The sequence below is a fragment of the Enhydra lutris genome, unplaced genomic scaffold (genome assembly GCF_002288905.1).
Source record: "Enhydra lutris kenyoni isolate GAN:26980312 unplaced genomic scaffold, ASM228890v2 scaffoldscaffold11, whole genome shotgun sequence".
Taxonomy (NCBI): Eukaryota; Metazoa; Chordata; class Mammalia; order Carnivora; family Mustelidae; genus Enhydra; species Enhydra lutris.
In genome coordinates, this window is record NW_019154095.1 from 18,492,605 (window position 1) to 18,518,477 (window position 25,873).

Below are 25,873 nucleotides of genomic sequence, written 5' to 3' on the forward strand. Positions count from 1 at the left end.
ACCAAGTACTTTATGAAATTCACCATGCACAGCTGAACTTCACATACAGAATTCAAAAATCAAAAGGACTGTGATAGTCTTAAAACCCAAAGCCTAGATAAGGCTTTCCAATCTCTCCTGCACTGTAAGAAACGACTTGATCTAATGATGTTAATATAGAAATACACTATATATCTTAATATCAATAAGATATTACATTCAAGGAGAGCGCCAGTAAGCCTTTGCATTTTAAAACCAAAAGGAACACGTCTTGGACACCTTAAATTTAAAAAGTCAATTCTAAGCAGGAACTGTTACTGTGTAACAAATACTGCTCATATCAAAAGTGCTGGTGACAAAAAATTCAATATGCCCTCCCCACAGAATCTGTTCACACGCATTTATATATAACTGTAGTAAGAATGTAAATGTTTAAGGTGCTTAAATATTGCACCACAGGACTAATTTATTAAGTATTCACCTGCTACCTCTTTGTAGCAACTCCGGTTAGAGTGAATGATCTGTGGGCAAAGGGCAAAAATGCTGTTATTTTCTAGAATGCGGCATTTGTGGAGCTGGAGTGCCCTCTATTGGTAACGAAGAAGACACACTCATTAGCTGTCCTGCATGCATTTTCTCATTAATTCGGAGTTCACATCCATCTTGAAGCATTCGAACTGCTATTCGGGCAATGTTCTTAGAGTCGTCAAGACCACTGTGAGGCCGCCCATCATAATCCATTCCTAGCTTTTCAAGCATTATTGTCAATTTGGTTTGGCTTCTAGGAACCTGGAAAATAAACAGCTTAGTAAATAATTCTTTAGTTTTCTGTAAGCCATTGTGAAAAATAAGAAAATAAAAATTAATGATAACAGCTAAAGTTAGGCAAAAGGCAAGTACTCTTAGTCAAATGAAGCAAATAAATAATTTAAACCTTCAGAACTTTAAAAAAATTCTCAAGTTATAAATGAAAATACATATAAATAGGTAGAATCCTCAAGACATCTAAAGAGTTTGCAGTTCTGTAATTTGACAAATCACATTTATGAAAGGAAATGTATTGTTCTGGATATCTAAGTTGAAGCTCTACCATTTTTTTTAAAAGTAGGTTCCCCATCCAGTGTGGAGCCTAACATGGTGCTTGAACTCACAACCCTGAGTTCAAGACCTGAACCAAGATCAAGAGTCAGACACTCAGACAACTGAGCCACCCAAGCACCCCAAAGCTCTACCATTTTAATCCAAACATTCTTTTCCATGGTATTTTACTATAATGTATTACAGTGTATAATGTATTATACACCATATACATATATGGTATATAATGTATTGACAGACTCCTTAGACAGATACACCAAAAAACAAACAAACAAACAAACAAACTCATCCAGCCTTTCTATGACTGAAGATAATGAAGATCCAGCATGAAAGAAATTATCATGTGGTACTTAAACACCTGCTCCAATTTGGTAAATGTAAAAATCTCACTCCCCAAATTTCCAATATGCCCCTCCACTTTTGAGAACCACTATTTAAACACCTGCTCCAATTTGGTAAATGTAAAAATCTCACTCCCCAAATTCCAATATGCCCCTCCACTTTTGAGAACCACTATTCTATCTACTACACATGTTAAGTTTTACATTCTGTAGTTTGCATAGCTATATGTCACCTATACACCTTAGGGTCTTGGCTTCTTCATCTGTAAAATAAGACTAACAGTTATACTCCTTATTCACTGGGTTATTGGGAGAATCACAAAGCAAATGATATAAAAGCACCATGATAAAAATTAATAATTATCCTAAACTGTAATACCATAATGCATTCTGGTCCTTTCATTAAGTATCACCTAGAAAAATGTGCTTTTCCAACATGTTGGACAACTTAGGTGAATTGAACTATTCCTAGACACACACAACCTACCAAGACTGAATCCTGAAGAAAACAAAACCTGAACAGACCTACAGTAAGTAAAGAGGACTGAACTGGTAATCAAAAACCTCCCAACAAAGAGAAGCCCAGAACTTGATGGCTTCGATGGTGAATTCTACAAAAACATTTAAATAAGTCTTAATACTAATCCTTCTCAAACTCTTGCAAAAAACTGAAGAGGAAGAAACATTTCCTAAATCATTTGATAAGCTTGGCATTATCCTGATATCGAGGCCAAAGACACTACAAGAAAACTTGAGACCATTATCCCTTATAAATATTGATGTAAAAATCCTCAACAATACTAGCAAACCAAATTCAGCAGCATATTAAATGAATTATACACCACGACCAAGTGAGATTTATTCTTGGAAAGTAAGAATGGTTCAACATACAAAAAATAATCAATGTAACAAACCACATTAACAGAATGAAGGAAGAAACACATGATCACCTCAGCTGATGCAGAAAGCCATTTGACAAGATTAAACATTCTTTCATGAGAAGATTCTCAACAAACCAGGAATAGAAAGAAACTACCTCAAAATAATAAAGTCCAAATAAAAAAATTTAGAGTGAACATCATGGTAAGAAGGCTGAAAGCTTTTCCTCTAGGATCAGGAACAAGATAGGGATGCTCACTTTTACCACTTCCATTCAAAATAACATCAGAAATTCTAACCAGAACAAGTAGGCATGAAAAAGAAATAAAAGAGATCTGAATTGGAAAGGAAGAAGTAAAGTGATCTTTGTTGGCAGCTGTCATGATCTTATATGGAGAAAGTCCTTAAGATTCCACCAAAAAATTGTCAGAACTAATAAGCAAAGACAGCAAAGTCATAGGGTACAAAATCAATACAGAAAAATCAGGTGCATTTCTATAAACTAATAATGTAGAATCCAAAAAAGGAAATTAAGAAAACAATTCCATTTCAGTAGCAAAAAAAAAAAATTTTAACCAAAGATGTGAAAGACTTGTACATCAAAAACTAAAAAATGTTGCTGAAAGAAATTAAAGACAGTATAAATGGGAAGACATCTGTGTTCATAAATTGAAAGATTTAATATTGTTCAGCTATCAATCTAACATAATCTATAAATGCAAAACAATAAAACATTAACTCAAAATGGATCAAAACCTAAACCTAAGTCCAAACTCTAAAAGTCTTAGAAGAAAACCTACAGGAGAAGTTTCATGACACTGAATTTGGCAATGGTTTCTCGGATATAACACCAAAAGCAGAGGCAACAAAAGAAAAACCAGATAAACTGGACTTCATGAAAATTTAAAACTTTTGTATCTCAAAGGGCACACTATCAACAGAGAAAAGCAGCCAACAGATGGAAGAAAATATTTGGAAATCACAGATCTGAAAAAGGATTAATATCCAGAAATATAAAGAATTCCTGGGCGCCTGAATAGCTCAGTTGGTTAAACATCTGCCTTCAGCTCAGGTCATGACCCCAAGGGTCCTGGGTTTGAGTCCTGACCTTAGGTTCAGTGCTTGGCGGGCCGTCTTTTTCTCCCTCTCCCTCTACACTGCCAGTGCTCATGCTTGCTCTCTCAAATAAAATCTTAAAAAAAAAAAAGAATTCCTAAAACTCAACGATAATAGTTAAAAAAAAAAAAACAAACAAAACTACTTGATTTCAAACTGGTCAAAGGACTTGAACAGACATATCTCCAGATACGTACAACTAGCTGATAAGTTCACAAAAAACTGCTCAACATTACTAATCATTCTGGAAGTACAAATTTATACCACAATGAGATACCACTCCAAACCCATTAGATGGCCATTATTTAAAAAAAAAAAAAAAAAAAAAAGGCAAGAAAATGGAAACTAAGTGTTGGCAAGGATGCAGAGAAACTGGAACCCTTGTGCATTGCTGGTGAGAATATAAAATGGTGCTGTAGCTGTGACATGGAAGTTCCTCAAAAAATTAAACACAGAACTACCATATGATCCAATTCCACTTCTGGGTATGTACCCAAAGAACTGAAAGCAGGGACTCAGTTATTTGCACACCCACATTCACTGGAGCATTATTTACAACAGCCGAAAGGTGGAAGAACCCACCTGTCTACAGAAGATGAAGGGATAAACAAAATGGGATATAAATCTAATGAAATATTATTCTACCTTCAAAAGGAAGGAGCTTCTCAAACAATGGAATTATTATTTAGCTTTACAAAGGAAGGAAATTCTGACACATGCTACCACATGTCTGAATCTTGAAGATATTATGCTAAGTGAAATATGCCAAGAACAAAAGGACAATATACTGTATGATTCCAGTTACTCGAGATACCTAGAGTGGTACAATTCAAAGACAGAAAGCAGAATGGTGGTTACCAGGGGCCAAAGGAAGGGGGACAGAGAGTCCCTTTTTAAAAGGTATAGTTTCAGGTTTGGAAGATGAAAAAGCCCTGGAAACGAATGGCAGTGATGGTTCCATGACAGTATGAATGTTCTTTTTGACACTGAACTGTGTACTTAATGGCTAAATGGTAAATTTGTTATGCATATTTTACCATAAAATGAATCAGAGTTAACATGAAAAGTCCTGGACAGTGCCAGCAAAGTGATTAACTCTGTTAAACAAAGACCAATTCACTCGATCATGTCTAAAATTTAATAGCTGTGTGAAAACCTGGATAAAGAACACATAAACTTCACACTTCCTCTGGCCTGGCAAAGAAAAGTTCCCGGCAAGATGTCTAACTTGAAAAGTGAATGGGAGGAAAACAGTAGGCCAAAATTTGCTGAGTGGTTTGAAGAAGGGCTACAAAAACTAGCCTAGACATTTTCATTACAGAAACCAATTGAAGAAATCTCTGTAAGACCCTGTAGAAAACATTTAACTTCCAGTGACAAGATTCTTGGATTTTGAAGAAAATTAAGTCTTTGGAAAAATCACATTGCAAAAAAAAAAAAAACAAAAACATGAAATGTTCACACTTTTGCTTGGGCTTGGCAGTGAGAAAGTTATTTGCGAGTCTCAAGACCTACTGAAAGCCATCTGGAAAAACTGTAGAAAATTAGACAGTATTTTTCTTCCCATTGAACACAGAGTATAGCTAGGTAAAAAAACAAACAAACAAACAAACAAAAACAAACAAAACAACAACAACAACAACAACCTTTCTCAAAATCTTCTGCTTGGCCACAGAACCTGACTCTGAAAAGAGCTCTGTAACGCACGGTCTGATCATACTGTAGAGATGAGAGTTACTGATCTGCCTTTAGAAGAGCTGCAATTTCTGCATAAGAAGAGGGTCTAGGGGCGCCTGGGTGGCTCAGTGGGTTAAAGCCTCTGCCTTCGGCTCAGGTCATGATCCCACGGTCCTGGGATGGAGCCCAGCATCGGGCTCTCTGCTCAGCAGGGAGCCTGCTTCCTCCTCTGTCTCTCTCTGCCTGCTTCTCTGCCTACTTGTGATCTCTGTCAAATAAATAAATAAAAAATCTTAAAAAAAAAAAGAAGAAGAGGGTCTAGTCACTCACAGAAAAGCAACGAACATTTTGCCACAGCTTTCAACCTTTTGTATGTGTAAGTAAGCCTCTTATTTAACAAGATGAAGAACACAGGCAGAAGTTGTCTATTTCCAGTGGAAAACGAAATCCATGAGAACTTAACTCAAATCCAACCCAGAACTGAGTATTTGTACAGGAAAATAAAAAGACAAAAACAAAAGAACAAAAACAAACATCGCTTTCACCTTCCCAAAGCATATTTCATTCTTTACTTATACTTCAAAAATAACATTTTAATGCATATACAAAACTACTAAAAAAATAAACATGTTTGTATGATTTTGTAAATGCTGAACCTACATTTGAGTATGATCATGCCATAGATAAATAAGTTTATTTCCTAAAATCTGGTATAAAATTGCATCTGTAGCCTGTATTTTTATTCATATTGTTTCAGCTTACTTACAGAAAAATCAAACCCACTGTAAGTTTAAGCCAGCTATTAAAGAGAAAAGTATTATGCTTGCCCTGTAAGTTTCTTAAACATACAAAAAGGAAAGAGATAATTTCAAATTTAATGATCTATCTCCACTCCCAAGAAAGAGTGGGTAAAAAGTCATTTCTATAGTTTTAAAAAGGAGAAAGAACACTTTGTACATACCGAAGACTATACACCAGTAGCATCCTACACAGAAAAAATTTGTGTTAAGACTTTTAGGCCTACTTAAATAAGGAAAACAAAACAAAACAAAAGAAGGCAACATTTTAAAAAGAAAAAGGTTACATTTCCTCAACTTCCACTAACTGGCATTAAAGTTGATAACTATTATGAATAGGGGAAAACCATATAGAAAGAGCATCCTATCCTTTCTGAGCAGAGAGACCCTGCTTCTCCCTCTGCCTGCCACTCCCTCTGCTTGTGCACTCTTGCTCGCTCTCTCTCGGGCAAATAAATAAATATAATCTTTAAAAAAGAAAAAAGAGAAGAGCAGCCTAATAAATTGGTCAACATAAACAGATCCACAAAAAAAATACTATATACAAAAGAGCACTTGACAATGTTATTACCTTACTATATACCTACAACTTTCTGAACACTCCATGTATTGTGATGTATTGTGAGCTGTGGATGTTTTTATGCAGACTTAAAAATTATTTTATGGTTTTATTAATTATTAGTAATTATCCTTAAAATAAATAGAGTTAAAGGTTTGAGAAAGACACCCTAATGTAAGAATGCATTGTTGCCTGGGAGGTATAGCAAAAAAAAAAGCAAACCTAAAGATGACTGAGCCCCTACAATTTACATGAAACACAGAGGATGTGGGGTGCCTGCATGGCTCAGTCTTAAAGCATCTTCCTTTGGCTCAGGTCATGATCTCAGGGTCCTGGGACTGAGCCCCACATCGGGCTTCCTGCTTGGCAGGAAGCCTACCTTTGCCTCTCCCACTCCCCTGCTTGTGTTCTCACTCTCGCTGTGTCTCTGTTAAATAAATAAATAAAATCTTAAAAAAAAAGAAAGAAAGAAACAGAGTAGAGGCATTTGAATTAATATCACAGGACACAATTAGCAAAATCCAGACTGGGAAAATGGAAAAATGGCTCCATTTCTTTTTCTTTTTTTTTTAAAGATTTTATTTATTTGTCAGACACAGAGAGAGAGAGAGAGAGAGAGAGCGAGCACACAAGCAGGGGGAGTGGCAGGCAGAGGAAGAAGCATGCTCCCTGCTGAGCAATGACCCCTCCCCAACTTTGTGGGATTTGATCACAGGACTTTGGGATCAGAACCTGAACCAAAGGCAGACACCTAACCAACTGAGCCACCCAGGCATCCCAAAATGGCTCCATTTCTTTAAAAAAAAAAAAAAATAAATAATAATAAATTGCCAGAGGAAAAAAGGAGGTGGAAAACGAATTTAGAGATTAAAAAACTTAAAAGAGACATGTCAACCAACTTTAAATGTGTGGACCTTATTCAGATCCGGATTCAAATCACAAAAGGTAAAAGGAAAAAAAAAGAGGTGAAGGGAATTAAGAGGTATAAACCCCAGTTATAAAAAAAGGCATGGGGATGAAAAGTACAGCACAGGGATACAGTCAATAATAACTGTAACAACATATGCTAGCAAACGGTGACACACTGTGGTGAGCATGGCATAATGTACAGAACTGTCCAATCACTATGTTGTATGCCTGAAACTAATAAATGTCAACTATACTTCAATTTTTAAAATTAACTAATTAAATTAAACTTAAAAAGAAAGCTATAGCCACTTGATGATATTAAGGAATTATGGTTGATTATTTTCTAAGTGTGATAATGGTGTGATGGTTATGTTTTTTAAAACAGTTCCTTGTTTTTTGGAGCTACATAATGAAATGTTTACAGATCAAATGAAATAACATTTGAGGGGTGCCTGGGTGGCTCAGTGGGTTGGGCCTCTGCCTTCGGCTCAGGTCATGATCTCAGGGTCCCGGGATCAAGCCCTGAGTCAGGCAGACTCTCTGCTAGGTGGGGAGCCTGCCTTCCCCTCTCTCTCCGCCTGCCTCTCTGCCCACTTATGATCTGTCTGTCACATAAATAAAATCTTAAAAAAAAAAAAAAAAAAAGGAAGTAACATTTGAGATTGGCTTCAAAAGAGTAAGGAAAGGGAAAAGTGGGTAGAGATGCAGATGAAACAAGGCTGGCCATGAGCTTATACCTATTAAAACTGGCCTGTTAAAACTGGGTCATGAGGGCTTATTACACTTGTCAACTTTTGCATATATTTGTAATTATCCATAACAGATTTTTTTTTGAAAAAGATCACAAAATAAGTGAAAAGATAAATTCACAGAAAAGGAAAAAAAATTACCAAATATAATCAAAAGACTATTATCCAAGATAAATATCTATAAACAATCACAAATTGTAATCTACAATTACAAAAGGACAGACCACCCAATTTTTTAAAATGGGAAGACTTAAACAGGGATTTCACAAAATAAATTCGCATGACTAAGAACCATAAGAAAACAAGCTCAGGCTCCAAGTCATGAGTAATTAGGCAAATGCAAATTAGAACCTTAATGAGATGGCATCCCACATTCACCAAATATATAAACATTTAAAATGTCTGGCAATACCAGATGCTGGCAAAGATGTGGAGCAATTTTAAGTTCATCCACTCTTCTGGGGAGAGTACAAATCAGAAAACTATTTTTGCATTACCTAACGGCAATGATGCACATATCCTATGAACAAGCAATTCTACTAGTAGGTTTATACCCTGGAGCAATGAGTGCACAAAGGTGCCAGAAGACATGTGCAGGAATGTTTATGGCAACACTGTATCTAAAAGTCCCAAAATTGGCCAAAGTAGGACAGATAAACAAACTACTACATATTCACACAATGAAATTCTCCACAGCAATAAAATAAACTAACAGCAGCTACATACGCAACATCAACGAATCTCAAGCACAATCTTGAGAAAAAAAGCAAAATGAACAATATAGCCAGTACAATGTTAATTATACCATGTTCAAAAAGATGCAAAAGTAAACTATATAGTATAAGATAGACACATAAATATTAAAGCTTTAAGGAAAAACAAGAAAATGATTTCCATGAAAGTGTGAACTATATGGGGGGGGGTGGTGGAGGGCTCTGGGAGAAAGGAAAGGAATTAAGAGAGTGGAAGTTACAAGGGATTTCACTTTAAAACAATCAAACTCCACTTTTCTGTATGTATATTTCTCAGCTTTTAAAAATGGGAAAATTACAAAAAATGTTTTTAAGGGACAGTACCTTTTCTCATGAAATTACTTTAGGATTTGCTTCACCAAGATGAGGTTGTAAAAGAAGCTGACACAAAGTCTAAAACATGACAGAGAAGCAAGGAAAGAATCTCTTAGGATGACTTTAGAAGAAGCCTGAAGAACAAATAGTTCAGATTAGAACAGAATTAAAAGCTATAGGAAGGTAGCCTCCAAGGAAAAAGGAAAAGGAAGAAAGGAAGGAAGGAAGGAAAAAAGAAAAAGAAAGAAAAGGACAAAGAAAGAAAACAGACCACTAAGTGTTTTGAATACGGAGAATGATTTACAGCTTGAATGGAAAGTAACAGGATAAGAAAACAACTGAAGGCACTTGTAAAAATCTCGGGAGAAGTGGTGAACACTCTCCATCGCTACAAGAACGTAAGCACTGAATAATGATTTGCTTATAAAGATAATGTAACTAATTAAGAAGACACATAGAGGGGAAGGACATGCGGGTATGACGGCTTTCATACAGAGCTAAATATCATCTTCCATTGTAGGACTCCATATATAACTCAAACTGAAAATTCAAGAAATAGGATAAACATATCATTTAGAAGTATGAAGGTAAATACTGGAAGAAATAGCTACAAAAAGTTGAAAGTGTTTGCCTCAGGAGAGTAAGGAGAATAAGGACCAATACTGGTGAAGGCCATAGTGGATGAATGCCATTTTTCATAAGCCTTGTAGTACTACTTTAAAAATTTACACCACACATATGTATTAACTTTGATAAAATTAAAGCTCAGTGGGGAGCATTTGTTCCACAAACAGTTCACATACTGAATACCCCCACAATTTCAAGCCTCTCCTAAAGCTCATGTACTTACAGTTAACCTATTCAAATAATGATAATGGATTAAAAGAAAAATAGCTCAACTTCCTAAATTCATATAATCATCCTCATGTTTGGATTATAAAAACTTAGAACTAAAGTATATGGCCTTTTCCTGCGAAGAGCACCTAGTAAATCACAACTTACCATAAAAGCAAAATGTAATAAATTCATCATTAAGAGCAGTATAATCAATAATACAGAGAAATTTTACCTTGTAAAAGTTTCCATATGACTTTCGAATATTGATCCACTTTTTAGCAAAAGGAGGATATTTGAGCCTGCTTAGCCGGCACTGAATGTTCAGGAACTTACTCATATCCCACGAACTTGTAAAATCAAAAACAGGGGTAGAAAAATGATAAAATAAATGCTCTACTGGTCTACTGTTTGAAGTCATTCTAATTGTTTTTTATTTACATGTCACCTTTTTGATATTCACACACATCAACGAGCTTACAAAATTAACCTACTTCCAAAATACTAATTCAAAAATAAACAACAAAGGAAAGTAGAAGTCAGGTATATCAGACTTCCTTCATAAACGAATCTTACTAGGCTAATCATGATCACTTGCAAGGTTCTGATTAATCGGGCAGACCTCTATCTTGCTGATTATTTTTTCACAATCCTAAAATAACACTGCTAAGCTTACTTTTAATGCTAGATTTACTGTATTAGAAAGTTTTTTGAGGGTATGCTTTGAAACAAAATAAAACAAAAAACAAATGAACAAAATATTTGAAAGACGAAAGTAGCCTGTATTAAATGGTGAGAATACAATTTGCTCTGTTACAGCGTTATGTTTCTATGACACTAATCAACTTATGTAGTTAAGTAGGAAAATACTGATTGTATAATATGGAAATTGTGTTGGTTCACACATGGTTTTTTCCTAGGGAAGGGAGGTGATACAACAGCCGTACAAATTATAACCTTCAGCAGGAAAGAAAAAAGTTCTCAATTCAGCTGCTACAGTGCTGAGAGTACTTTCAGCTATATTTTTAAAAAAAATTTAAAAACGAGTGCTTGTTCCCAGGATCCTACTGCTTCTGTGCGTTTATAATAACCTCTGAGGTAACTTCCCTTAACTCTGAGCTGTCCAAATTATTTCTGGAGGTATGAGCCATGTCCCAGAATGTGAGGAATCACACATACATAATTTATAGAATCACACATACTGTGTTATGACAGAAACACCTATATTCCTGACCAGGAACATTGCTCATTCACATTTAAAATCAACAGATTTCCAAAGAGGTCTTCCAAAAGTTTTCTCTGATTTCTATTTTTAAACAAAATTATAATGTGACTACACCCAATGCTTTGTTTCCTATGTAAGGGACACTAAACTGCAAGTGATGTAAGAGATTTAAGTGACATCTCAGTTTTAGTGTATAAATCTGTCCACAGTTTGAAAGACAAGTTGATCGGGACTTCCTTCTCCAATCTTAATAGCATCGTGGTATAGGAGTTGCCCTGGCACAGTGCCTGTAATCCTTGTTTCAACCCTCCCGATCTTTCCTCTAAGCTTTCCATCCAACGAATGCTTCTGAGCACACATTCTGAGTCCAGACTATAGGAAGCGTTAGGGAAGACATTCAACTAGCAGAAGCTCTTACTCTGAAAGCATTTTTAATCTCCCTGCAAACAAGTCTTACATAAAGTTTAGATATCAGAATACTTAGATGGCAGCACAAATGGCTCAGATATACAGACTATAAGACATCAAAAAAAAAAAAGATGATCCTTGTGAGTTGTAGTATATGGAGTAAAACAAAAGAAGGGCTTTGAATAATAATACAGTAGTAGGAAAGGAAGAGAGCCTTCCAGTAGAGAGGAGAGCAGAAGTACGTGCACAGAGAAAGGATACACCACGTGATTCATGGCCAGCATGCACAGAGTGGACAAGAATGGCAGTTGGATCAGGCTACCCAGGTGGGTGGGTTAGCTGAGAGAACGCTGAAAGCCAGACTGAAGAGTTTGGACGTCTTTGAGCAAGGAAGTGTCACGATAAAAACTGACTTTAGTAAAGTCATTTTAGTTTTACATAGTAATATTTATTTTTCCCTAGGAATCTAGTTCTGGATTAAACTATTATCATTCTTTCCCTCCTCTTTTTTTGATCCTTAGGATGCAAAGCTTAAGTAGAAAAAAGAAAACAACACAAAGTTGAAGTGGAAATAAGAATGTGAAAGGAAAAATACGGTCTCTTGTGGGAGACCCCAGAATTATCAGAAAATATTTTCTTGTGGTTATTCTAAAAGTTAAGTGGATATGAACATCTTTCATCTTTAAAAAAAGTAGATAAAAAAGATAATTTTCCTAAATACTCACCCATCTGTCAATATGCAATATTTATACTTTGTTCCTAATTCCTTCAATTTCATCCAGTCAATTACTTTTTTTAGTACCTGAGGGAAGGTATCAGCTCTGTCTACCTGATCCTGAGGATATAAAAGTAAAATTTATAAAAATAAGAGTAGCTACATGTAGTCCTGCAAATACCCAAACAGAAACGTCAAAAGGAAAACGAAGAGAAAGTCTTATCTATGATATTTTAAATTCTACATGATTTCCTTAGCTGAGGTCCACCTAACATTTCATTTTTAAAATAATAAAAAATTGTTCCCAGCCAGGCATTAGGGACGCTTTCAACTTAAGTATGTAATCCTCCCAAAATTAAGATCTGAGATCATCCCCGGTGTTTCTTTTTTTTTTTTTTTTAAGATCTCAATCCAGTGGCTTACTATTTCTCCAGAGTGAAAAAAAGGGAAATCTCCCAGCTAAAAGCCATGGCCCACTACCATGGTCTCCCTATCTCAAAGCTCAGATCTTTCCACAGCAGATGACACACCGCTGCCAGACTGATCTTCCTAAATTGATCCATCACATCACTTCCATACTTAAAATCCTCCAAACATCCCCCAGGGCTTTCAGGATAAGACACATAGACTCTTCATGGTGTGGCCTCCCTCTGCCTACCATTTTATTTTCAACCACTTTCTTACCAGTCCGTACACAGCTGAGCTATCGGTAGTGTAAACCTGAAATGCCACACTATGCTTTCTTGCCCATTGAGCTATCATGATTCAGCCCAAGTTCACTAACTTGAGAAGTCTGACACTAGCCGGCTCTCTATTTCCTCTGCCATAAGATACCCACAATACCCAGATAAAACACTGACTTGTCAGTCTTCCTAACCATATGGTCACCACTGGTTTAGTGTGTCTGTCCTCCTGATTATAAATTGTTGAGTGAGCCAAGGAGATTGACTTGACCACCTCTGTATCCCCAGTACCCTGGCAACCACTGTAGAAGGCACTGAAATACTTGTTGAGTGAATGAGTAAATGAATAAAGGAACCAAATTAATGAACAAAGAGCAATTAGAATACAATAAAAAGTCAGAGACTTAAAAAAACATTAAGCTATGTATCCAGTCAGGTTATAAAGAGATACATTTCCAAACTTCCTCTCCAAGTCCATCAAGGTCACACTTGCTTTACTAATGATCTAAATAAATGCAGCCTTTAGTTTTATCACTACAAGTCCTTAAGAGGAAAGGCTGAGAAAGATTTTACCAGGTATAAAATTTGCTTTTCTACTTTTTTAATAGTATAATCTGAAAAATCTTCACCAAGTAAGGAAAGTACCATATTAATTTGTTTACAATAATAATGATTTTTTAAACTATGAAATAAAACCTAATTTCAGAACTTCTTTCAAACTCTAGAAAAAGGAACATAGAATTAGAACCTGAGTAATTCCAGTTAGGTTGATGCAGAAATCAGAAAGTTGTGTGTTAATCTCTGGTCTCACATACTGCTGGAATGTATCTTCCTACAAGGGAAGAACAAGGAGAACAAGTTAAAGTATTTTCTATGACTTCAGAAACAGGACACAAAATACATAAAACATTAAGCTACGGAAGACTATAATTTCATAGGTGCTCATGGTATAGCCCTTTCTAGAATTTTAACAATTTAAGGATAATTCTCTACTCCCAAAGCACTTTAATTTTAATTATTTTATAGTTTAAAAAATTTTAAGAGTGGCACCTGGCTGGCTCAGTCAGTTAAGCATCCAACTCTTGGTTTTGCATCAGGTGTGATTTCACGGGTCATGATATCCAGCCCCAAGTGGGGCTCCCTTCTCAGTGAAGAGTTTGCTTGAGATTCTCTCCCTCTGCCCCTCTCCCCACTCACATGCGCACACACACTCTCTCTCTCTCAAATAAATAAATCTTCAAAAAATAAAAAAAATTTAAGATGGGGTGCCTGGGTGGCTCAGTTGTTAAGCAACTGACTCGTCATTTCAGCTCAGGTCATGATCTCATGGGTCGTGGGATTAAGCCCCATATCTGGCTCTACACTGAGCATGGAGCCTGCTGGAGATCCTCTCCTTCTGCCCCTCCCCCACTTGTGTGTGCACATGGGTGCACTCTCTATCTAAAATAAATAAATCTCAAAAAAAATTTTAAGATAAGGCAAGTATCTAAAAGCAAGTGTTCAAACCAAAGGTTAAATATTTTCTTGAGAAGCAAAATGTTGATAATTTTGCTCATAACATTTGAAATCGTAAAGCTTAATAATGCAACCTCAACTTCAAGTTACAGCTTTTTAAATAATAATAAATTCTTTGAGGAAATGCCAATCTTTAGTTATAAAAAATTAGCTCTAGAGTACTACTCTCTCATCTTCTCTTGACTACTCCTTAATTTTTATATTGATTCTAATAAACTGAATACTGAATAGTCAAAATTAAACATGAGATGGAGTAGTTTAAAGGGTGATAATATTATATTTCTGTAGCAATTTTAACCTCTTCGAGAAGCCTTCACGCTTGCCTTCCCATCTTATAATCACGACAACTCTATGAACTCGTAGGCCAGTACTGTTATCACCAAGCTCAGATCTCAAAGTGCAAATTTTCCTCTAACCTAATACTGCCTCCCTAAACTAGAACATGCTAAGTCACTTGTTAAAACTTAATGACAATTTCAAAGCCTAAAGACAGCAATCATTAATACCAGGTAGATGCAGAGAAAAAGACAAAGAATATTTTTTGTGACAGAAAATTAAAAAATTAAGAGAAGTAAATGTTTTATTTCCCAATAATAAATTCTTTCTTCACACAAGTGTATGAAGCCAATGAGTTATAAAGATTATTATTATAAAAGAGCAAAATTAAAGAACAAAGAATGTTTGAACTTCAAAAGTCAGATGCTCTTTAGTTACCAAACACACTGCAGAAGGAAAAATTTTACTTAATTGAATTTCATAGATAAATGAAAACTTTTCAAGTATCAATATTTTTATAATTTTCAATGAAAACCTTTCAAAAATATGCTGCAACTTCCCTTCCCAATACAGGCAGGTAATATTAAACACACTATTAATAAAACTTTAATCAGTATTTAACACTTTTATCAGAATGACGCTATAGAGAAGAACTATGCACTTGTTGACCAAATATTTAGCAATAACTTAAGTAAATTACATAGTAAATTAACAGGTGATGAGGGTTATTAAACATAAAGTAGAGCAGGTAAGTGGGATCAGAAAAATGGGGGGGGGTTCAGCTACACTATTAAATAGGTCATCACCTTTATGCAGAAGGTGAGAACTAAGAAAGGCCTGGAAGGAAGAGAGGGAGGGAGGAACTAGCAGCAAAACCTCTGGAGGAAAGGAATTAGAACTAAAGCCCTGGAAGGTGAGGGGGTAGAAATGCCTGGCATTTCTGAGAAATGGCAAGCAGGTCAATATGGCATGATCGGAGGTAATGAGAAGATAGCTCATGTTAAAGAAAATGGCTTTTACTGAGTTAAATGGAAAGCCACTAAAGGTTAAAGGTTTAAGCAGAGAGGGGAAATGATTTGACTTTTTTAGGATCACTCTAGCCACTATGTTGAGAATTGGCTGTAGGAGACATGGAAGGAAACAGAGACCAGTTTGAGGGTGAATGCAGTAAATCCAGACAAGAAATTCGGGGGCTCAGACTACAGTCATAGCGCTGCAGTTAAGTGGCCGGGTTCTGTATGTATTCTGAAGGCAGAGCAAACGGGAGTCGCTGTTGGTCTGGATGTATGATGGGAGAGAAACAGGAGTCAAGGATGATTCCTAGGTTTTGAACTGAGTAACACTGGAGACAAATCAAGAGAATGAAGTGTACTGATAGTCACTTGCAAAAAATGTTTCAAGGACAGAGTGGTCTCTCACACCAAGACTTAGGTAGAGATCCAAGATGACACTAATGAGTGATTTTAATGGAGTGATGGGATTGAAGACAGTGTGGATTTAAGAGAGAATGAGAGGAAACAGCAGTAGGTACCTTAGAACAAACGAATAGGGTAGCTGGCAGGGAAGTGGCATAGAGTGAAAGCTTTTCATGGTGTGAAAAGTAACAGGTCTGTATGTGATGGGAACAATACAGTAGAAAGCAATAAATCATTACTGTCTAAATGAGAGAAAAGAATTGCAAGAGTAATGTCCTTGAGTAAGAAAGAGAAAGTGGAATCTGGTGAGTTATACAAGATTATTACCTTCACAGCTGTCATTTTTCCTTTTAATTTATTGACTTTAATCTTCTTTGGACAAGGAAATTACATTAATAATCTGATTATAACTAAGAGGCTCTGAGCAACACTACGAAAAAGATCTATGCATTTTAATACATAAGCCTTTTTATACTTGCTCCCAACGTGTTGGTGCCAACTGGGGAACAGCACAGAAGTAACTTCTGGATGGATGAGATGCTGATACAACCTCTGGATGGATGAGATGCTGATACAACCTTGCTCGGATTTTACACGGCAAAGAGTAGTATCTGGGGAATTCCTGCTGACTTCCTGAACTAATAGTGCAGTGACAGCAAGTACGTAAAGCACATACATTATAGGTCTTGAGGCCAAGGTTTAGGAGTGTCATCGCACCCTAGACTTCTCACTGGAAAGATGGCCAGTTCTAAGTTGAAAGGTGATTTCCATAATTTGCCATTTTTAGAGATCACAGCATATACAGTCATCTATAGCGCCAGTTCTCAACCCAGACTGCATGTCAACTAAGAAGCTTTAAAAACATGCTGATATCAGGGGTTCCACCACAGAACAACTAAATCAGAACCTCTGGGATGAGAGCCAGGCATTTCCCCCCCCTCCCTAGGAGATTCTGACGGCCAGCCAAGTATGTGTTCCAAGCAAACGGGAAAAAAAAACCACTATAATTTTAGCTGTTGGAAAAGGAGAGAAGTAGCCTCTGAAATTATTTCATTACAGCTTTTCTATCAATCAAGCTGATACGAAGTACACAAGAGCAAACAGCCCACTTTGGAATTCTCATTCTAGCTTTAAAATAGCAAATGAGATGCCTGCTCTACTGAGAACCCCAGGAGAGTTGCTGCTAAGAATAAAACTGAAACTTTGGAATTCTCATTCTAGCTTTAAAATAGCAAATGAGATGCCTGCTCTACTGAGAACCCCAGGAGAGTTGCTGCTAAGAATAAAACTGAAATACAACAATTCACTTACTATTTCTAAGGTATGGGTATTCAGTAAAACCACAGGAAATTCAATTATTTCATGTATAAATTCAGGTGGGTTGCCTTCTTCACAAGTGGCTTCGAAATCAATGATACAAATGTAGTCGTAGTAGCTGTCGGAACAACTGCCCTCTTTCAACATGAGCTTCTGCTTCTTGTAATAGTTTTTCAGCCTTTTCTTTAGCACATCCTTTACTCCTCTAAGGAAAGAAGAAGAAAATGAACTCTCAGGGAATTTTACCATCACGAATCTGAAGTCTTACCTGTTGGCACTGTGTGGAACACTGACAGTCGCAGCATAATTTAGCAAACGTTAGCTAAAATAAATGTGAAGAAAGCAAGACTTAAGGCTAAATTAGCAAAGAATTAAAATCAAATGTAATACAGCATCAGTATTTTCCTTCCCAAGTAACTTTTCATTTTTGTAGTACATAAGAGCTTTCTCCTATTCTAGTATTTCACACCATAAGCCTGGTTAGCGTACACCACCTACAAAGCCGCATTGCCTTATACACCAAGATGATACACACATTACAAAAACTGAAATTAACGTTGAACTATTCTGTGGGCCAAAACACAAATTTCAGAGTAAGGACATTCAGGTATATGGAACATTTATGTTGTCTCATACCTTTCTTTTGGCTTTTATAGGTTAAACAACTAAGATATCCATATGATTATGAAAGCTCTATGAGCCTAGTATGTAAAGTTGAATGTCTATTAGCTACTTAACTAGGAAAACTCATTTAGAAGATATCCTAGTATAAAACACTTCTAGAAGAACTTTGTCATACTCTGTAGGTTCTTAACTGGAAGTAGGTTTCTTCATTTACCATGAGTAGAATTCATTTCAGGAGATTATAGGTATTTTCAAAGTATATGTTTCACAACTGGTGGGTGGAGAAAGGGTTGCTCTAAAGAGATAACAATGGTTGGTAATGGTGGTCATGTTCTTCAAACTATATGTACTTCTAAAAATTAAAAGCCATGACCAGTGCTGACTTCTTTCAGTGTTACTTGTTTGAGTCTTTATGTTAACAGTTCATATATACAAAATGGCAGTAAAAATAAGAGGATCTAAATGGTAATTAGTGCGCAGCAACAACTCGGGAATTTTGGTCACATCACTGATTAGTGACTATTAAAAAAAATTTTAATCTTTTATTTTCCTTTCTAAACTACCAATGAAAAGGAATCCTATTCATAAGAATACTGACAACCAATTGCTTTAAGGCAAAATGTTTTAATATGTTTATTTGCTTGAGATTTTCTAAATTACCAAAATCTAGGAGGGAAATCCCTTAAGCCCCTTCATATTAAGGTGCTGTGAGTGACCTCTGTGTCATGGGGCAGCTCTGGATTCCTTCGTCTTAATTTCTTTTTCTTTCTTGGAGAAGCTGCACTTACTTTAAGGGGTGCCTGCAAACCTAGTGGCAACAGGAACAATAACCAGGTGCTCCAGGGAGAGACTTGTCGTCTTTAATAACTCCTTTGCCATCCACATCCAAATAATCACCACTTTTGCCAATTCTAACTCAGAAAAAAATTCCGAATCTGCTTCTCCTGAATTGTCTCTGATATGGCTCCCATGAGCTCCCTGGACTCTGTCAAATGCTTCTAACGCCACAACCCTCCTTTTCATTCTTTACCCCACTTGAGAACTATCCACTAACGCCAATTTCCTGCTATAATACCCTGAGTGGCTCCCTTGTACTTACACGTTAAACAGACTTCAGCATACAGTTCCTTCACAACTTGCCTACGACCTATCATTTCTGTATCATCTTCAGATGCTCCCACTCCCCATGGTACATCGAACACTGCAGACAAAACACTGCATGAGCCACTATCTAATATGTGATACGCTTTCTTGTTTTGTAACTTTGGTCATACAATAGCTGATGAAAAAGCAGGATTATTTAGCAGAAAACATACCTACAGAAATTAGTTTTGAGTTCCTTCTGCCTCAATTACCCTCCATTCCTTTTCTGTATGGCCTATCAATTCAATCATCACTCCTGAATTCCTAAGACACACTCTCTTCTTTATTTGCATGCTGTGCTTGGCCAGACCTCCAACACAGCACTGGTCACACTGTACTGTGATTGTCTGTGTGTATTCCCAAAAGACTGTCTGCTTTCCAAAGTGGGGAACGTACATATCCGTTTTACTTTTATAACTTTAATGCCCAGTGCAGTGCTTAGAAACCAGTAAGTGCTAGTTGAATAAATGTACAAACATATAATTAGATCTCTAACTGCCATGCAAGGTCACAAGTAAGCAAGTGATCTTCACTTCTGGAAACGACAAAAATTTTGCTCAGAAAATCTTCACAAGCTATATCTTCATCATAGAGTCAGGGGGAAATGAAGTAAAATCTTTCTTCACAAGTTATCATGTAGACAATCTAAAAGGGAAAAAAGTACATGTGTGCTCTTTTGAAAAGTAGTGAAGCTCTATTTCAAAGCAAAGAAGAGGAATCTTGCCTAAAAGAGAAAAAGTATACAGGAGGACCCAGAAACAATAACTTTTATTGCATGCAATAAAAAATAACATTTATTGCATGCAGTCAATTTTTTTTATTAATGCCTGGCAACTGAATTGTCCATCAAAAATAAGCATGCTTTTCTGGATTCCAAAGCTCATTCTTACCTCATGCCCCAAGTTGAAATAAAGTGATTTGATTTGCAAAAAATTACTAAAAATTGAGTATGGGGGCATCTGGGTGGCTCAGTGGGTTAAGCCTCTGCCTCGGCTCAGGTCATGGTCTCAGGGTCCTGGGATCGAGCCCCACATTGGGCTCTCTGCTCAGCAGGGAGCCTGCTTCCCCCCTTCTCTCTGCCTTTCTGCCTATTTGTGTTATCTCTCTCTCTGTCAAATAAATAAATAAATCTTTAAAAAAAAAAACTGAGTCTGTATTCATCTCACCGAACACACACACACACACACACACACACACACACAGAATTGGCTAAGCTGCATTATTTTCTCTTTTAATATACAGTTAAACATAGATATACTATCATTCTGCATACTTTCAGAAACTAAAACAGGAAAAAATATTTCCTGGTAAGTGATTTTTTTAAATTACCTGGTTTGAAAGAAACCCTCTTTATAAAAATAACACAAAATAATACACACACACACACACACACACACACACACACACATATATCTCCAATCGCATTAATGAGATGTAATTAACCATCAACCAAATGAGTAACTAAAAAGATTTAAAATACATGTAGTAATAAGATAGCTACTCCTACACATTATTGGTAGATTGTCAAAATATTCAGACTTCAACTCAGCAATCTTAGTCTATCACCTAAGAGACTGTCAGAAGTAATCAAAGTTGCACATAAATACACTTTAAGAATGTAAATTACAGCTGTTATCTGAATTGTTAATAATGACTATCTCTTTATGGTAGGATTATAGATGACTGTTAGTTTTTCATTGTTCTCAAGATTTTCTACAATGAACATGTACTACTTTTAAATTTTTAAAAAGTTATTTTTAATTACCTGGTTTCAAGCTTGAATTCTGAAAGTTTAGCTCTGAGTTCTTCCTTACTCATTCTATTAATGCATCCATTTGTAATAGCAATCTCTTTGTAAACTGGGTCACTGAAATCACTTGCACTGGAGGTAATGAACATAGACTCTTTTGTTTCTTGGCCATCGAATCTACATCGTTGCTTATTCTACCAAAAAAAAAAGGTACAGCATATAATTAATAAAAACAACTTAAAGATTCAAACTCCTGAGGCCTATTCATGCTACATATGCAATGAAAAGTACACAGAAAGAAGAAAGACGTGTTTCCAATACAATTTACCCTGCTATTCTGAGTCATGAGATTTCTTAAAGGAAATGAAGCTAAGTAAAAATAGCACTGGTATTGGGAGCACTTCAAAACAGAGCCTTAGCTGACCATTTACTAGCAGCAAGACCTTGGATAGTTACTTATTAGCCTCTGATCTTCAGTTTCCTTATCTATAAAATAAAGAATAATAATAACTATTCCAAGTGGCACTTGGCATTTGGTAATAGTAAACAGTATTTAAACAAGGTTATTATAGGGGTACCTGGGTAGCTCAGTCGACTAAGCATCTGACTTCAGCTCCCCTGTGTCCTGCTCAGCAGGGAGTCTGCTTGTCCCTCTTCCTCTGCCCCCTCCCCCCGTAAGCTCTCTCTCTAATAAAGAAATAAAATCTTTAAAAACTGTTTTAAAATAAACAAGGTTATTATAAGGATTAAATGAGATTATGTATATCAGCTCCCAACACCATATCCACTGTGCAATTAATGGAAATTTTATTACCGTATCATAGACTATAGAACAGACCTTTTCACAAATGACAATCTACAATTTACAAACAAATTTTTCCTTTTACAGCATTATGCATGTTTAAGTCAGTGACTTCCTGAGAATTTTTTTAAAAAGATTTTATTTATTTGAGAGAGAGAGCATGAATGAGCATGTGTGAGAAGGGTAGGGGCAGAGGGAGAGAGAGAATATCAAACAAAGTCCTCCGCTGAGCAGAGCTTGATGCAGGGCTTGATTCCACAACCCTAAGATCATGACCTGAGCCAAAATCAAGAGTCTGACACTGAAGAGACTGAGCCACACAGGTGCCCCCACAGAAGTTTTTAACCTGACTTCATTTCACTAACTTAACAGAAATTGCCCAATATAAAAACAAAATGGACTAGATAGAAATCTAGCTCAAAACTTCCTAGAACCCAAAGCAAAGGAGGAAATGTATTCGGTTTCAAAACACACAATTTCTAAAACTCACATTGTACCAATTATTCAGAAGAACTACAGTTACTGTATCATAAATCCTCCCTCTTTCCTTAAATCAAAATCTTTGTATGAAAAAACATAACTATAATCACTCCACAGGTAGTCCCAACTTATTAATATGTTAAGTAACAGAGTTCCATTTATAAGTTAATTATTTTCCAAATGCAACGTCACAAATATTAGGTATGTTTCAGAATTTCAAAAAGACTTTGGAACTTACCATTAATCTATATTAAAATTTGTTAACTTAGTTATAATTTACCACATTGTCCCCACATGAACTTTAATGACAGATTAAGAAAGGATAGCCATGGAAAGGCCAAAGACCCTGACTTAGCACTAATCCTAATGGTCAGGAACTATTTCCCACTCAAAGCTCTCAATTTAGTATGACACACATTTACTAGAAATGCAATGTTTGGTATTATGCTAGAGTACTCAAGAATTACTCCTATCTCGTCAGAGGAAGATATCAGCAATCCCAATATCTGACTTGTCCATAAATAAGAGTAACTATATTGAAGTTCCTTGTTGACAAATTCTTTAAAAAACTTTATTACACTGATCTTTGACTAAAACTGAGGAAATAACTAGCTTTTGATAATATGTTAAATTTATAATACCTAGCTATTTTATCACTAGAATTTAATCAAGATAATTTATCTCATGTCTTTAAATTTACATTGAATTTTAAACTTCATCTTCAGTCAGGTTAAAATTTAGGTCAACAGCGAGTTAACAGTTTGTCTACCAAAACAGAAGGCTCAGTCAATTTAAGCAAATTTACTCTTTGGTTAAGTCCTCTCTCTCTGATTCACCTGCCTAATTCTTATCTAAGATTGTAGCTACAAAAATTACCTACAAAGAACACTAAGGCTTCTTGTAAATTTGCTATAAATCGTGATTTCTGTAACAGAAGATCTGCTTCCTCTCCCAGATCCAACTCTAGCTCTTTCAGTGAAGCTCAGGGCATCAGGGTCCAGTTCTCAGTGATCAGTGCCTTCTCCCAAATTTAAGGTCTACACTAATGGTTTCCAAAGGTGCTCAAGTCAATTCACTAAGGGACAGAAAGAAAATATTAAAAATCTCATCTGTATTATTAATCTACTAAAACGCATAATTAGTTTACTAAATAATTGATACTAAATAATGCATGGATTGATATACTAAATAATACATAGATTGATAATACATAGATTGATACTAAATAATACATAGATTGATACTCCCCAATGTCTATGTCCACCTGAACCACTTCACATAAAGTCCTGGACATACAATGAGGAAAGGGTGGACAGATTCCATAGTATGGGGAGGAAATGCAATGCTTCCGGTGTTGTGGCATTCTGCATTCTGCAATTCACTTTCGGTGTTGTGGCATTCTGCAATTTTCCGGTATTCAAGTAAATGGCTGTATGATTTATATTATCCCAAATAAGAAGATACTTACATTATGGGAAATGATTATAAAAATCTTTTATACCAAAAAGAGGCTTACTATCTTGCCTTAAGTACTTAAAAATGTTTTTCGACTTCAAGTGACATATTTTCATTTACAAGACAGGTATTCCAAAATTGCTGTCATTTTCTGTGATGAGAAAGGGATTAATAGCTTGAAATTCAGAAGATTCCTTTTAACAAACACAACTTATTATTTCAACATGAAATAAAATATGTTTTAATAACATGATAAAAAGAAACTTTTCTCTGTGGCAAGAACATTTTAAAAATAGTTATTTTGGGAATGTTTTCATTATTTTATTGCCCAAAACTGCATTATCTACAAAACAAAGAAAAAAACTTCTGCAACTACACACACAAAAAAAGACCTTAGAAGTATAATTTAGCTTGATTAAAATTCTTCCAAAAGAAGAGTTCTGATGAAATTGGAACCTACTTGCTTAAAAACATAAAAATGCAACCCCTATTATTTTACAAAAACAATGGATATTAGGGATAATGAAAATGTACTTAGCTGAGTTCCAACAAAATACTCTGAGATTGAAAAAAAAAAATTATCACCATTTATTAATGGTATCCAACAATATGTTTTTAACAAATATGAGTCACTAAAACCAATTTGGAACATAGACCTAAGTTTTAAGTCGCTATATCTCAAAGTTTTAAGACTTTCAAATATAATGAAGTATAGTCAATATTTCTAAACCAACTTACATGATGAAGATCTCAGATTGAAGAGGGAAGTGGGTGGAAAAGTGTTTCTTTAGAGAGAAGGGGCCTGGAAGGCCTCTTTGAAAGTAGTATCTTAAAGAGAATGCAGTAACTATGCAAAGATCCCAAAGAAGAGCATGCAGGGCAAAGGGAAAATACAAAGATCCTTAATGAAAAAGACCATTCACCCTAAAAAAAAAACAATGAAGCCAGGAGCTCTGAGAGCAAAAGGGAAGAACTGTGTGAGATGAATTCAGCACTGGGGGCAGGAGCCAGGTCTTGCAGGACAGCAAACTGAAAACTTAGGAAGGGAAGAAACCCAGTCAGATTTATGTTATTAAGATCATTCTAGCAACTATATAAAGACCTTAACCAGATCCAAGAGCAAGAACAAGGACGCCTCCTGCAAGTACCCATTCTAGGAAGTGCTCAAAATACATTCCTGAAATGAAATAACCAATTTTAGTATTTTTTACAATCTGCAGCGCTGGTCAACAATAATTTATATCTCTGTCCAACAGGACGAATAAATAAGTTTTTGCTCTAAGATCTACCAATGAGTTGTTAAAATTATTATGGAAAATAAGTGATACGATAGGTCGACATGAAATAGTAGCAAATGGGCAAAATCTCCAACTAACAGGTACAACCACCTTCTGTGAAGTCTGGGAGGCAAAGGGCTTCAGGTCTTAAGAAATGACATACGTAGAGCACAGGGTGCGCTTTTTAAAACATAACCTATCAATTACCTATAAGGGCTGGAGAGAATGACCACAGCAACAGCGCGCACAGAGCAGAATTCCCAGCAGAGCTTATAAAACCACAGTTCACACACTTCTCTTCTTGACCATTTCCTCACATCCCGAGGGTAATTCAGGCGAGAGGGGGCTCAGTGACAACCATGGTACCCGAGGTGGGGACAGGGAAAGCTGCCGGGGCTGGGGTGGAAGGGCACGCAGGCTGAGGTTTCTGCGGGACACCCTCGAAGACAGGGACGCGGGCATATGGAAGGGCCGGACACCGACTGCCGGGAGCAGGCGGACTCACCTCGGGATTCGGATGCTGCGGCTCCTCCCCACACTCCGACCGGGGCGACTCCAGCCGCGCGGGAGCCACGGCCTCGCTGCTAGGCTGTCTGCTCCGCTCACGCTCCATGCCGGCTGTCACGTAAAAAGAGAGGGGCTGGAGCCCGACACTCGCTCACTCTCACTCGGCCAAGCCCGAAAGCCTCGCCTTTCTCCGTTGAAAAATTACCGGGCTCGCGTTCCCGCGGCGGCGGTCACACAAACTCGAGGGGACACCTCCCACTTCCGGGAGCGTGTGGC

At 36.4% G+C, this 25,873-nt stretch overlaps 1 protein-coding gene across 1 annotated transcript; it reads right to left on the minus strand.

Moving 5' to 3' along the window:
* Positions 1 to 25,873, minus strand: LOC111144529 (exoribonuclease 1). The gene is made up of 7 exons (XM_022498849.1): positions 25,596 to 25,873; positions 21,092 to 21,270; positions 17,554 to 17,764; positions 13,785 to 13,868; positions 12,364 to 12,473; positions 10,241 to 10,355; positions 1 to 768 (listed from the first exon to the last, which is right to left on the minus strand). Exons 1-7 carry the CDS (start codon positions 25,701 to 25,703, stop codon positions 526 to 528), a joined length of 1,050 nt encoding a protein of 349 aa, XP_022354557.1. The 5' UTR covers positions 25,704 to 25,873; the 3' UTR covers positions 1 to 525.